Source organism: Rattus rattus, chromosome 11 (assembly GCF_011064425.1).
Source record: "Rattus rattus isolate New Zealand chromosome 11, Rrattus_CSIRO_v1, whole genome shotgun sequence".
Classification (NCBI taxonomy): domain Eukaryota; kingdom Metazoa; phylum Chordata; class Mammalia; order Rodentia; family Muridae; genus Rattus; species Rattus rattus.
The window spans coordinates 70,185,254-70,200,611 of NC_046164.1; the positions used below are offsets into that span (position 1 = coordinate 70,185,254).

The following is a 15,358-nucleotide window of genomic DNA, read 5'->3' on the forward strand; positions in this document are numbered from 1 at the left end:
GAGCCAGTGCTTCTTACAAAGTACTGGTTCAGAAGAGTAAGTTCAGGGGTACACAGCTGTTTGTCAGCACTCTGGAAGAGACAGACATGGTGGGTCTTTGGATACCTGGGAGGCCTGCAGTTCCTTTACAGGCTCCAAGATAGTAGAGATGAGGTATGTATGTGTCTATATGTGCGAATCTGTGTGTTCGTCTTTACGTGTATGTTTGTGTGTGTATGTGTCTATGTGTGTGTCTGTGTGCATATCTGGTGAATGCATGGCACATGTGTGTATTTATGTATATGCTACTTAGTGCATATGTGTGCTGTGAGTTTTTGTGATGTGTCTGTGGCATGTATTTAGTACACATGTGTGCATGTGCTTGTGTGTGTGTGTGTGTGTGTGTGTGTGTGTATGTGTGTGTGTGTGTGTGTGTGCAGATGCCCTTGCATTTTGCACAAATGCCTCTTGGTGAGGGGAAAGCAAACTTACAGATCGAACCACTTCACTGATCAGGATGACAGGGGTCCTTCTGGCTGCACTGGATGGCAGGATCCAACGGCTGTATAATTCAAGCAGAAACTGCGAACAGGAGTGAATATCAACCCCAGCACGGTGTTTTCTGCAGAGTGTGAAACATGGATATTTTTCCCATATACAGATGAGAGGTTAGCCTCAAGAAGGATCCCAAAAAAGTGACTGAGAAGGAATTTCAAATTCCTTATTAAAAAATAAAGCCAGTAAACCTGGAATTGACTGGAGACACAGGTGGTGATGTTGGCGCAGGGGCATCCGCTTCTTCCTCCTCCTCCTCATCCCATTCCTCCTCTCTCAGGGGTGTGATGTTGTTCCCCAGCCACACGGAGTGTATGGACACCTGTCATAGAAGCAGGCACTACAGATAAGGACATAGGTAAAGGCCTCAGGTTCCTCTTGGGTAGGTATAATCCAGTGCTCCTGGTCTGAGCACATGTGGCTGCTGTAACGATCCATTCAGACCCGTATGTTACTATCAGTGGAATCCCTGGGTAGTAAGGCAAAGGTCCTAAACTGCTGATAGAAAAACTCTGGCCTCAGGTTCAAAGCCTGAATGAGTGTCTGGAGAGAGTATGAAGTAAGTGCAACACCAAAGAGTGACACTATTGCTCCTAAGTGACAGCTGACCACACCCTGGAGAAAGGGGCCCATACCTGGATTTTATAAACCTGGTCCCACTCATTTGTGTTTTCTAATTATAGAACCTGCTTTCCTGGGCTGCTTGATTACAGAAGTTTCTTCAAGGATGCAGAAGGAGATGTGTTTGTTTTCGGAAGGCGTAAGGGGCAGCCAAGAGCCCTAAGCTCCCAAATGCAGATGTGTTTTCAGTATGAAGAGTGACCTCCCTTCTGATTGCTCCTCTACAAATCTTGCTGCATTTTTTCTTATGATCTCAGATACCTTCAGTGAGGGCAAGCTGTGAGCTGTGAACGAATTCTAGATGCCAGTGTTCTTTACACCCAGCCCTTTCTACCATCTATTTCCACAAATGGAGTGGCAGCTCAACCCAGTAGTTTTAAATAGCTGGCAGGTATCCCAGGCAAGGCAGGGCTACTCCTATACTTTGGCCCCACACAGTCCTATTTCAGGTTGCAGACACCCTGGAGCTGGCCCCAAGTACTAAAGGAAACAGACAGTTAGATGAGTGCAACACAGCCATAAGGAACGATGTGACCACAGCACATGGACCTAGAATATGATCTTCAGAAACACTGCATCAAAAGCACATGGCAGTCTAACCATCACTGTGACTTACCTTAGGGTGAACTTTCTCTGTAAACATAGGAAGGCACTGAAGAGTTTGTCTAGAGAGGCAGAAGTACCATAGCTCCCTGACCCCTGCAGTCAGCAGCTGTCAACTATCCCTACTGATCTGAATGAAGTGCACTGTTGAACTGCCAGCTGCCGCTGAGCTGTACACTTCACTGTCCTCTGAGTTAGCAGCCAGGAAGTTTTCAGTAGTGTATCTGCCTGACAACTCTCAGGGAACTCCATTCTCTCCTCTCGGACCTTTCATGCTTCTTGGTTCTCTCCTCCCACTATGTTTAATAAATATCTATATGCTTATATGCAAAATACACTAAAATCTAGAATAAAGTACGTAACTAAAACCTCTTCTCTGAATGTGGCACGTGGTTCAAGCCTGTGATCACGGCTAAAGCCTGTGGCTCAAGCTCAGCCTGCAGTCCTTGTAGAAGGGAGTGGATTGGTAAAACCACCCTACCTGGCCCAGCTTGTAGCTCATGTTGCCTGGCTCCCGCTCTGAGTTGATCTGCAGCAGCAGCTTGTCATGGCTGATAAGAGCACCTGTAAAACATCAGCACAGCACTGCATGAGATCCTGCTCCTGCCTAGACAGATGTCTGCCCAATCTAGGTGTCCTCACCATTGGCAGGATACCCGAGCTATGCAGAGGCAGTAGTCTTGGAGTACTGTCTGTCTGCAACCTATTGAGCTGTCAGGCCTGTTGGGCAAACTAGACTCTCTCTTCTTCTATGGCTGCCTCAAGCTAACTCCACGGGATCCTCTCCCAAGGCACTCGACTGCCCTCCCCAGAGCTGTACTCTGAGCTACTGCAGCCATCTAGCTACACCTCTCTCAAGACTTTCCAGAGCAAGTATGACATTCTCTCCCATCCTACTGGCTCAGGGCCATTTCTCACCCATCCTCAAGGTCCAAGACTATGGCTATTTAAAGTCTCAGTGCTCTGTTTAATTTAATGTTGCCAAAATCATTTTGGGATATATGACACACTGCATTTCCATACACAAACTTTCCCAAATAAAGTCTTCAAGGTACTTAAATTTACAATAACAAACAATACCTAAAAGAATTTAGTAATTACGAGACTGAAGTAGTTTGTTCAACAATAGCAAAGTGGGGACAGCAAAGGGAAGGGAAGGTGGGCACAGGGAATGGTAAGGAGGTTTTGGGGGTGGCTTACTCAATATACATTATGTGCTTATATGAAGATGTCCTTATGAAACACAATGCTTTGTACAATTAATGCACACAATGGAAAGCAAAAGAACCTATGGAATTTTCTTCATTTAAGTGATGTGCTCATGGTGGTCTAGACAAAGCATGAGACTTGTGAACAGGGGCAAGACACTCAGCACGCAGCCTCCTCGTTAAGCCACAGCAAGAATGCCAGCCACATTCTTGTTCTAGCTCCTTCCTGTACCTGTAGTAGCTGGTAACAGAGAAGGGACAGGATCCCATGCCTGGTGAGAATGGTGAGTGGCAGTATTCTCTCTTTGGGAAACCATCTCTTGGATTTCTTGTTCTACAATCCCTCTGATCATGCTCAACTTTCTTCCAAATCTAAAATTCAGAACCAAGGGAAAAATCATGTTTGCTTCCTTCAACATCACAGAAGAGAAAACCACCAGGACTTCGCTTTTACTTGCCTGAAGCAGCTGGTGTAACAAAAACAAGCCCTTCAGACCCACAAGTCTGCTCCCGAATGCCCAGTTATGCCCAGAACATTTCACACTAAATTCTCAGTTGTTACTGTTGACAAAAATCACTTTTGAATCTGTATCCCAGGGCAAGGCCACAGACACAATACTAACAGTATTGAAAGAACCAGTAAGAATTATACATCAATTCTTATAACCAAAGAGAAGGCTAGGGGAAGTGGGTTACCTCACCATCCTCTGCATGGGCCCACATACGAACTCAGGCCTACCTGGTATCGAGAGCCTTCAGTGGCTTGTTCCGGGGCTGTTGCTCCAAGCAGCTTACAGCTGGATTGCCAGCCACAGGCACAGCCATTGCGCTGAGCACTAGAGAGGTGATGGCCTGTACAGCCAGGACATGGATCTGGGTCCTTTCAGTGTCTTCCTAGAGGAACAGTCCACACATTGACAACATGATAAGAAGATACCAACTACTTATCCTGCCTCTACTTCACAGTGCCCATAGGCCACACGGCCTCCTTCAGGAAGATCAGATCACTTAAGTGCTATGGCCTCCCACAGCCAGGGTCTTGAGTCCAAGTTTGCTGTGCACTGGTCACACCTACATACCTGGGCCTTGGGGTAAACTGCTCTTAAATTCGATCATCATTGTAGAACACTGCCCACGGCAGCCTGGCAATTACAGATGAGTTTGAAGATGATACTGATGACCTATATAGACTCTCCCTCTTATCTGTCATTCTCACAGTTTACTACACATTTCTCAGAATCAAGCGCTTACTTACATCCCAGTACTTTAATACCCAGAACCTCACTCATTTTACAAGGATATGGTGGTTATTCATGTCATTCTAGCATGGTATACATTAACATTAAGTTAATAAAACCTCTAAGATAATTAAAAAACAAAACAAAAACAACCTAACAGGTACATGTGCACGGCCTAGATTCACTGCCTCTTGTTTTGGTTCAGTGATACTCCTTCAGATGGGATGAGTGCTCTAACAGTACTGAGAACCGACTCACTGGTCACTGCAATGGCGTGTATCACAGTGAAAGACACAACCGAGCTATGGAAGCCTCAGTCTCCAAACCTCTCACGGGGTCTGGAGGACCAGCTGGCATATGATCTGCCCGTTTTCCTGTTTCAAATCATAGTCACCAGCTGTCACAGCTATTGGATTCCAGTTAGTCACCCCCAGTTATGGAAGTCTCACCTCTGGTGGGCTCTCTTCCTGTTCCATCACCAAGGGCTGAGTCACCAGGACACCAAGGAGGGTGGCCCAAGTTTCTTCGAATTGAGTACGACTGGTCCACCCTGGGAATCAATCATTACATTAGTTTCCCGACTCCCCAAATCCACAAGGGGACGCTGGCAATATGATTCCATCAGTACTGCTCCGAGGGCACCACCTTCAGGGCAATCCTATAGCATAAGCATTCTCTTCATTTATCATAAAGTACACAAGAGCACATGGAAATCAGTTATGCTGTCAAGGCCAAGAGTCACAGGCCAAGTTCAGCAGCCCAGACTGCCCTTCAATCTCCTGTTGTAAGCACAGTGACATGGATGTCTACAAAGGCATCACTTAAGCTGGTCAGGCTTTTCCTGCCCACTTAGCATTTTGAAAGTCTCACCTTAAGTCTGACCATGAGACTTCAGAGCAGACCACAGATCCATGCAGAGAATAATTTTGTCTCTATAAAGCTGGTGAGATTAGACAGTGTCAGAGAGATGGTTGATAATCCGAGTTCAATTCCCAGGGACAGCATGGAGGAAGCAGAGAATCCCTTATTCCTGTCAGTTATCCTCTGCTCTCCATGTGCATGCATGGGATGTTCATGTGAGTCTTGCCTCCATGAAATGAATAAAGGGAAACAGTGAAAGCCACCCAGAAGACAGATCAAAACAGCATGGATGGGGCTAGGAACACTCTAGCAAGCAGCAAAGGCAGTCCAGGAGGCCACTCTTCAGGTTTACCTCGATGCACAGTGAAGTTCAACAGATTGCTGCCTTGATGCTCCCACCAAGGCCCAAGGAGACTGATCTACAGCACTCCGTGTAAGGCCAGGATACAGTGAAGAGGACAAGAACGGTAGAGCATCAGGTGCTAGGACCTCCTGGGACACGGGGTATGCCTCCGATCCAAGTGAAGACTGACACCAGGAGATACACCCAACTATAGATAACTGCCCGAGGGAGGCATAGGGGGCAGGAGCGAAGGCAATGTGCTGGCCAGTTATGTCAACCTGGCACAAGCTAGAATCATCTAGGAAGAGGCACTCTCGGTTGAAAAGATGCCTTCCTAAGGTTGGCCTGTAAGTTTGAAGGGAGTTTTCCTACTTAGTGATCGATGTGGTAGGGCCCAGCCCACATTGGTGGGACCACTCCTGGGGTGATAGTCCTGAGTGTTTTGAGAAAGCAGGCTGAGCAAGCCTTAGTGAGCAAGCTGCTAAGTGGAGCTCCCCGATGGCCCCTGCTTCTGTTTCTGCCTCTAGGTTCCTGTCCTGGGTTCCTGCCCTGGCCTTCAGTGATATAATTATAAGCTATAAAGAGAAATGAACCCTTTCTTCCTCAAGCTGCTTTTTGGTCATGGTGTTTATCACAGCAACATAAATGTAACTAAGATAGGAAATAAACACGCTCTTCATGAGAGGTACCTGATTCCTACTCAAGAACACTGTCCTACCGAGGACAGTGATGAACTGTTCAACTTACAGATGTAGGAAGTTGAGGCAGGTTGCTGAGATCTGAATAAGAAAACTTGAAGAAGCCCTATAGGGCCTAACTTGGACCAGGCAGTGGATCTGGTGCCCAGACTCTTTTAGGAAATACCCATGAAGGGAAAGGCTGTGAGGATTATAAACACAAAATCGAATCAGATCCCCCCCTGCCCCCGCAAAGGCTCGTGTATCTGCATACTTGGTAATGAGCTGACAAACAATTTGAACAGGATTAGGAGGTGTGGCCTTGCTGGAGGAGGTATGTCACTGTCACTGGGTTTTGAGGTTTGAAAAGCCCATGCCAGGCCCTGTCTCCCTGTCTTTGCCTGCTGCCTGTGGATCAGGATGTAAAGTTCTCAGCTACTGCACATCCAGCACCATGCCTGTCTGCTTTCTGTCATGATGATAATGAACTAAATGTTTTCTTTCATAAGCGTTGCCTTGGCCATGGTGTCTCTTCACATAATAGAATGGTAATTAAGACACATCCTCAACCAGAAAATGGGCAAAAAAGTAGTAGGAGTAGTGGTGGTGGTGGTGGTGGTGGTGGTGGTAGTAATAGTAATAATAAGCAGTAATTTAGACTGTGCATCAGGAAGCAGGAGAGTCCTGACAGGAGAATTATTCATGCTACTGCTTACTGAGACAGTAAGTGTATTTTTCATGTTTACGTCTATAGAAAACACATAAAACACATAAAACAGGCCCAATCTCCATTCTATGCACCACAGCACCTGTCAGCTAAGGGATGAGCAGGGCTGTCTGGCCAAATCTACCTTCCCTCATTCTATCATTCTGGTCCCTATGACACTTAGCTTGCCATGTTTCCAAGCTGTTCATTCTACATGTAAGAAAAATGGCCCAAGTGAGAGCAGAAGGTCAAAGCGGCAAACAGGGAAACATGAGAACATCACTTCTGCTACTTAAGTCTGTTGTAGCCGTGGAAACTGAACCTTGGCCTTCCTGGGTGCTAGACAAGCACTACCGTGAGCCACATTCCCAGCCTACCTCTAGGGTTTAGTTTGACTGTGTAATGTGGAGACAGAACTGGCTTCTTGTGACAGTTACACATGCATTTCCCTTTGTTCAAAGAAGCCTGGTATGCAACCTCCACACACACACACACACACACACACACACACACACACACACACACACACACACGCTAAACTCATCTGTTTGCACTTAGGTCTACTTTTTCACCTTAATTCTTCGTGTCCTGTAAAATATATGAAGAAGGTCTGCATCATCATCACCCCTAGAACCTTTTCAGTTGCCAAGTGCGAAGGCCCTACCCTGAAGCTCCAGGTCTCCGAGGTGGCACATGATACTGAGGAGGACTGTGGGGTAGATACCTAGGGTGTTGATGCGGTAGATGAACTCCTTGAGGACCTCCTTCTCCTGGAGGAACTCTACAGGGATCTCAGGAAACACTGTGCCGAAATCCCCTCCAGGCTTGGGTGACCACCCGAGTTTCCATACCTGAGAAGGTGGAAAGAGTACCAGATAGATGGAAATACCATAAGGAAAACAAGACACTCCCCCCTTCTCCTTAGCTGGTGTCTCTGATGAGCCAGCTGCCTACCCATTATTACTCAGAGCCTGTGCCTTTCCACAAGAGGTTCCCACCCTTTTGCCTAGAACCTTCAATGCCAAGCTTGACTCCCCTACTCTGCCCTGCCTTCCCAAGGCCAGCCCATCACCTTCCTGTGACACCCCTGAGGCCATCTGTATACAAGCTGTGTTACTGGTAGGAAATGCTGGTGCCCACAAACATCAAATATGTTAGAAAAAAGGCAAGCACTGATGAAATTCAGTCTCATGTATAAATATGCACTGGCAAGCAGGCACATGGCCAACCCCACTGTTCATTTCTGTCAACTCTGAGAGGTTGAGTTCTGCCATTTGATATGTGGATGAGCACCATGAACAAAAGAAAACCCTGAGGTCTACCCTACACTGTTCCAGTAGCAGGACCATCTAGCCAGCTCAGCTATGTGCCTCAGTAAAGCAATGAGGACCTAAGGGAACCTCCCCAGATTTCTACAACCCAACCAAGCCCTTTTTACTATGGGAAAACCTTCTATAAATTTCTTATACCACCCACAAAAGTCTCGGGGGCATGCCCAGGGGAGGTTCTGCAGTGTTTGCTCCAGCTGTTTTCCTGCCCAGGGCACTCAAGGGAGAGGATAAGAGGTCTTGATGAGAGTGACCTACAGCACAGCCTATGTAGGCAGACTCCTCAAGAGCCTTCCACCCCTATACCACCTTCTTGTACAGTCTTTACAAGGAATGCTCCTGCCCACAGCTGAGCCTCATGCAGCAATGCAATGTTGATGATTTCTTGGCTTTCTATTGCTCTCGTCCCAATGTCCATGCCTCTCTGTTCTATAAGCACTTCTAGCACAGCTGGGCCACAGCACTCAGAATGAGCCCCTGCAACTCTTAGGTCCAAGAATGTCATGTTCCAGATATGAACTTTTCCAGAATCTTAGATGCAAGCACACATATGCAGAAGTTGTAGCCCAGCAGTAAGCACATGCCCTATCTATGCAGAAAAAGGCATCCTTCCTTTGGGCCTGGCCTGGCTCTGTGCTATGGTTCAAGTCAACTGGCCAGCTTTTCTTTCTTGTTGAGGATTTTTGTAGGAAAGGACATGTCTGGTATGCTATTTCAACAGACTGAGGTCAGCCTAGCTGCTGTTAACTCTTTTCCCAGGCTAAGGTCTCACTGTAAACTGGAACAAAAACCAAGAATCAACCTATTTAAAGCTGATTCATGAAGAAAATATCAAGAGAAGACCCACAATAGTGGTTGTCCCTAAATGTATGAAAATCTCTCTCTCTGTCTCCCCCTCTCCCTCTCTCTGTCTCTCAGACAGAGAGTTTCACTATGCAGCTATCCTAGAACTATTTAGACCAGGATGGCCTAGAACTCAGAGACAGCATGCCTCTGCATGTAACACTATGCCCAGCTTTGTAGGAATCTCTTCAGAGGTGACGCTTTTGAAAAAAAACTAATTGAAGAGCATAATTTCTGGCTTACTATTAATTAGTTTAATCACTTCAGAATCACATCCAACATGAAGTATCAGTGGAGATGAAGTTTAGTACAGCCAATTTTTTGAAACACAGTAGTTTTCCTAATACCCACTACACAGAATGCCTGGGAGAACAACGCACGCAGGTGTCCCAACCATATGAACTACCACAGGGAATATCACAATAATGAAGACTGTGACAAGCTAGGCATGCAATTTCAGCTTTTGGGAGGTAGAGAGGAGGATCCCAAGTTTGAGGCCTGGTTACATATCAAATTGAGCAAGATCCAACTTACCAGAGGAGGCACACGAGTATAGCTGTTAACGAGGGGGAGGCGGGCCAAACTGACAACAATGTTCTTCAGCACAGCTGTGAGAAATGAAGGCAGGGTGCTGTTCCTCTTGTGGCCCAGGGCCAGCACCGACTGCAGGGATTCCACCATGTCTGCCACCATCTCGCAGGCCGAAGTGATGTGACTGAGGTCTACACAGGCAATGGTGACCAAGAGAGCCGCCTGTCAGAACACACTGTCCCCGTTCCTCTGCATGCCCACAGAGAACACCAGCCTAGGAGCCCTGTCCAGTTTACTGAGATTGGGTTGCTCACTTAAGGCCTGACTGAGGTTTTATTTCCTTAGTGCGTACTCAAACCCTGCAATTCTTTCCATTTTTACTGGGAATACAGCAATGGTTTTGAACCTGAGTTTCAGCCCAAGATGGGAATTCTAACAGTGGAGTGACAAAGAAAGCATGAGGACCACCAATCTGCCAGTTACAGTCTTAAGGACAGGGACTGCTTACATTCACTGAATCTTGATACAGCACAGAATTTAAGAACTACTTGTTTAGTTGGTGAAAGTTTAAACAGATAGTTACCCTTGTCCATGAGATTTTACAATTTAGGTACTTCCTGTTACAGAAAAAGGATCCTTATTGAACTTAAGGAATCTAGCTCCAAGCTAAAAGAAATGATGGGTGTCAGACTAACTTCAAGCCAGCTTAGATAGCAGAGATGGCTCAGTGGTTAAGAGCACTGTCTGCTCTTTCAGAGGACCTGGGCTCAACCACATGGTGGCTCACAACCATCTGTAATGAGATCTGATGCCCTCTTCTGGTGGATCTGAAGACAGCTACAGTGAACTTAACCAGCTATCTCTCCAGCCCTCAGTATTATTATTATTATTTTTTTTTTTTTCAAAGTAACGACAGCATCTACTACTTAGGAGGTTGAGGCATGAGGGTCATGAATTTATTGCCAGCCTGGCCTACAGAGGAAGATCTGTGGCAAAGAAACAAGTCAACAAATGTCACTAAAGAGATGTCTGGGGGCTCAGCGGTTAAGAGCACCCGACTACTCTTCCAGAGGTCCTGAGTTCAATTCCCAGCAACCACATGGTGGCTCACAACCATCTTTAAGAGATCTGACGCCCTCTTCTGGTGTATCTGAAGACAGCTACAGTGTACTTATATATAATAAATAAATAAAAAAAAAAAAAAAAAAAAAGAGATGTCTGAAATAGTCTCTAAGTGCCAGTCACTTACAACGGACCAAGCAATAACCTTGAGAGCACAGACAAGGGAAACATATTCACCCTAAAGAGGCAGTCATGTGCTAAGTGCTGAGGCTAAAGGGAGGGTGGGGAGTGGGGGGGGAATGCTTCCCAGAGAAGGGGTGCAAATCCAGGTTGTGAGAAAGGATGTAGGATGAGTCAGATCAACTGACTGGGGAGAAAAACAGGGTTCACAAAACCAGGAATGTATTATGCAGATATGGTCAAAAAGCCCTCCTGCCCCTTAAAGTCTGCATGAGCCCTAGAAGACTGCCAGAGAAATATGCTTCTCAGAGTCCACTTCATGAAGTTCTTTTGTCAATGAATTTGAAGGCTCCAAAGAAACATAGAAGGGATAAAAAAAAATGGTCCTAAGACTTACTTTGTATATCTGAGTCTACTTCCTCCTTTCTGACAGCCCTTGGAGTATGTGACCTGCTTTCCGGACCAAGAAGTTGGTCTCCAGGTTGTACTGCAACTGAAATTACAGCAGAACATATACTTTAACCCTTCTTTCTACTTAAATCTTCATACCTGTGCAGCCTCATAAAAACATACAATGACAACTATGTCAACTGAGGGCTAGATTTCTAGAACCAATTTCCATAAAACTGAAAAGCACTGGATAACAGCAGATGCAGGCACCAGTGCTTTGGCTAGTCATGAACACACAAAGACTTGAGCTTCCACACTCAGGCTTCTAAATGCACTGTCTGCCATCTCTACCCTGAGCATTTTTATCAGACTATTCGCAACTCAATACTGCTAAAAGCGTCACTTTGACTAAGAAGCTTAGCTTTTTAAAATTAATCCTTGGATCTTTGTTTCCAAGTTGACTACAATGCACAGATGAAAACAATTTAAACAATGAGAGATCAAAACACCACTCTATAATGTTTAATTTGAAAACATAAAACTTCAAAACATCCTCTAACATGTAAACTATAATGTTCAATTTTTTAAAAATTTTAGCTAATGACCCTTGTTGAGGACACTGTTCTTGGAAAAGAATGAATGTCTTTTATTTTACAACATATTAGCATTACAATGCAGTATGCAAGCACACACTTCAACTCTAACAGAAGTCATCTATTCAATGTAATCTTATTTATCTTATAATCATCGAGGACTGAGAACATCAAATAGTCAACTAAGACTAAAGATCAAAGGGATAAAACTTAAAAAGTATTTTTTAAGAGCTAGAACTCCAAACTCTAAACAAAATAACCAGAAAAGCAGATTCAAGTTAAGTTCTAGTGTAATGTCAAGGTCTGGGGGTGGACCAATGGGTCTCCTGAAGGCAGAACCTACAATCTATTCACTGTTGGTTCTGAGGAAATACAAGGTATGAAGAAAAACTATTCATGATTGGCATGTATTGCTGATTACCAGTTCAGCTGCGTGAAAACAAGAAAGTCATTCATAGACAAAGACTTACTGGCTTCCAGGATGAATCGCACACAGTGGATGAGGGAGCAAGTATGAGTCACGTACTCTGGGGAGGACAGCACCCCCCAGAGGCCAGGCACCTGCAGTGCCAGGCAGCAGCAGTCTAGGCCGGCTTGGAGGTCCAGACTCAGTGGGATCTGCTCATGGATCAAATGCCATGACAGGGCCTAAAGGGAAGCACTGTGTTAGAATGCTCTGTATCTCAGGACCTCTAGGGAAGCAGTGCTAATGAAAGCTACAGAAGACCATGGAGAGACGATGAAGAGGCCAGGAGATCAGACAATTTCGGAAGAATGGCCCCTGACCCACATTCCTAGGTTGTCATTCCTAGCTTTCTTAGTATTCAGTCCTGATCCACATGTACCCCAAAGTTCCAGCCTTCCGTCTGCCAGAATGCCCAACCTCCCAGGTGTCTTTTTCCTTTAGAACCATGGATACCCACAGAAACTTGATCTGAGTCACGTACACAGCCTCTAGCCAGGGGCTTTTTTCAAGGGCTCCTGTAACACTGGACTTTTTTTTTTTTAATTTTTTTAAAGAAATAGGATCTGTTTTGTTTTGTATCTCAGCCACAAAACTGAGTTTGGGAGTATGATTTATGACTAGTGACTTCTATCAAGTCCCTGAACCTCCTGAGCTTCTTTCCCAATGAGTGAAATAGGAACAGAGTTCACCCTACAGAGTCATTACAGGAAACGAGTGTGATGACATGGCCTGTGCAGCTCAGAGTATGACTAGGAGCTGCCATCCGGTACTTTACATATCCATTTGCCTTCCTGTCTTTCCCACTGGGCTAAGACAGGCTCGAAGACTACCTAACTTAGCCTGGTTCGCCTGGTGCCTTTGCACCACACACCTCAGGATACTCACTTTCTACTCTTGGTGTAAGGTGTCAACCCTTGTTCAGGATTGGCAGCACATCTCTGGCTCAGCTGAGGCTCTTCCCCAGCAGTCATATGGAAGGCAACAAAACTAGTGCACATATACATATATATAGAGAGAGAGGGAGGGGGGAGGGGGGCTAAGTGTTCCTGGGTGAAATGTCCAGCTTCACTGCCCAATTTAAAAAGTGATGCTGTCTGGATTGTAATTAGGATCCACATTAGGTCGGTAGTGTGGGGATCAAAGGAGGCCTTACAGACCTCCGTGCTTCCCACTGATGAGTGAGGGTAGAAGGCACTTGGTGCCATCAGGTGCATCATACTTTGCCAACAGGCATTCCCTTCCTGCCTGTTTCCTCAAACAGGGTCTAGCTGTATACTCAGGCACATCCTTACAGATCAAGGACCCCCAGGACTCCTGCCTCTGCCTCCAAAGTAGCTGGGCTACTGTTTGCACTATCATACTCCATGCTGCTGCCCTTCATCTTGGTGCTACTCACATGTCCCATACTCACAGAGACATGTCATTTCAGAGCTGCTCTTACCTCAAGTGTCATTACCACAAACTTCACCGTGTGCCCCTCCTTCTCAGGAGGAAGGTGCAAAGGAGCAGGCACTTTGGAGAGCACCACCAGGTACTGTGCCAGGGCACGGGCAAGTGTGGTCAGAGACTGGTATGATGTGGTATCACCTGAAACATGAGACTGGCATGAGTGACTCTGTGAGCACAAGGCCCCTCCCCTCAGAAGCCTTCACACACTATGTGGATCTGAGGTTGCCAAAACCAAGAGAGCGCATCTGTACATGCTCACTCGCATGCGCCACATAAAGTCTGGACCTGGTTTGCCCTCAGTCTAACACACTGTTCCTGAAGGGCTTAGAACCTGACTTTCTATGTCCAGGTCAAGCAACAAAGAAAGATGTTTAGAGCTAAGGATTTGGTGCAGTTTCTCAGATATCTGTCAGCCTTTCCAGTGTTTTAGATCAGCAGCCCTGACTAGACATATGCTTGAGGAAAAGCATTGTGCGGAATCTGTAATACTTTTAAAAACTGTGACAACTTGGGGCTAGAGAGATGGCTCAGCAGTTGAGAGCATGGGCTGCTCTTGCAGAGGACCTAAGTTAAACCTCCAGCTGCCATGTAGTGCACGCACGGCCGCCTCTAATTCCAGTCCCGTGGGGTTGGATGCCACCTTCTGGCTCCATGGGCACTGTATACATGTGGTGAAAATATACACGCATCCAAAACACCTATACACATAAAATAAAATAACTAAAACACTAAGATAACTTGAGCTGAGTGGATGGTGGGTAGATAAAGTGCTTCCTGTGCAAGCCCGAGGACTGGGGTTTGGAATCCCAGCACTCACGTAAAACCTAACTATGGATGTGCACCTGCAACCTCAGCACGGGGGCTGGGGCAGGAGCACCTCAGAGCTTGGTGCTCAGCCAATCTAGCAGATTAGCAGCTCTAGGTTCAGTGTGTGACCCTGTGTCCCTCTGGCTTGTACGTTCTGCTGTTGCCATTCCGATTACCCAACAAAGAGAGACAGAGTGACAGACAGAGACAGATAGACAAGCATCTAAGGGAACTGTATTTAAATTACCAAAGAGATCATTCAGCTTGCTCCAGTAGGCTGTGGGTTCTGTAGGCAGGAAAGGCTGGAAGACTTGATGGACTGCAGGCAGCTGCTGAACCACATTGGTCACCCGGTCCAGAGTCACCCTACGAGCTGCTTCAAAAAGGGGACTCTTTTGGCCATTAGCAATCTCGCTCATGCCAAGGCTTAAGCAGGGAGCCAAAAGGCTTAGGTTGAACTCCTGGGTCAGAAGATTGCATGCAAGACAAACAGCAGTGAAGACAGTAAGCTTTCCTTCAGGCTGGAACACACACAGTTAATGCAACAAGCATTTGCTTCTGAGAGATCCAGACCAGAGAACTGTAAGGAATGCTTCCGAGAATATTCTAGAGACATAGACACTCAAGCTCCTTATTTTTTTGCCTTGGGAGATTCTCTGCACCATACTGGGACACTGACAGTAAAGTCATCACCAGATGAGCCCTTGGACATTGTATGTGCAAAACTATCAGTCAAAATAAATCTTTTTCCTCTTATGAAGTAGCTTGTCTCAAGTAACTTACAATAATAAAAAGTAGAGAAATACACTCTAGACAGATCTTAATTAGACTAAAGTTAAAAGACAGATAAAGCTAAACTGAAGTCTCTATTTTAAAAAGTATATCCTGTATGTATGTGTGTATATATATATATGAGTA

General features: G+C 45.8%; 1 protein-coding gene across 1 annotated transcript in view; it reads right to left on the reverse strand.

Annotated features, from left to right (window-relative positions):
* The window catches only part of Htt (huntingtin), a 142,279-nt gene that overhangs the window by 12,346 nt on the left and 114,575 nt on the right, over positions 1 to 15,358 (reverse strand). Inside the window, exons 48-59 of the mRNA XM_032915843.1 lie at positions 14,688 to 14,901; positions 13,626 to 13,771; positions 12,189 to 12,366; positions 11,133 to 11,228; positions 9,497 to 9,684; positions 7,516 to 7,642; positions 4,654 to 4,754; positions 3,706 to 3,860; positions 3,199 to 3,338; positions 2,240 to 2,322; positions 726 to 856; positions 472 to 601 (exon numbers count right to left, since the gene is read on the reverse strand). Coding sequence (XP_032771734.1) covers positions 472 to 601; positions 726 to 856; positions 2,240 to 2,322; positions 3,199 to 3,338; positions 3,706 to 3,860; positions 4,654 to 4,754; positions 7,516 to 7,642; positions 9,497 to 9,684; positions 11,133 to 11,228; positions 12,189 to 12,366; positions 13,626 to 13,771; positions 14,688 to 14,901 — 1,689 coding nt within the window. The remainder of the gene's footprint in view (positions 1 to 471; positions 602 to 725; positions 857 to 2,239; positions 2,323 to 3,198; positions 3,339 to 3,705; positions 3,861 to 4,653; positions 4,755 to 7,515; positions 7,643 to 9,496; positions 9,685 to 11,132; positions 11,229 to 12,188; positions 12,367 to 13,625; positions 13,772 to 14,687; positions 14,902 to 15,358) is intronic.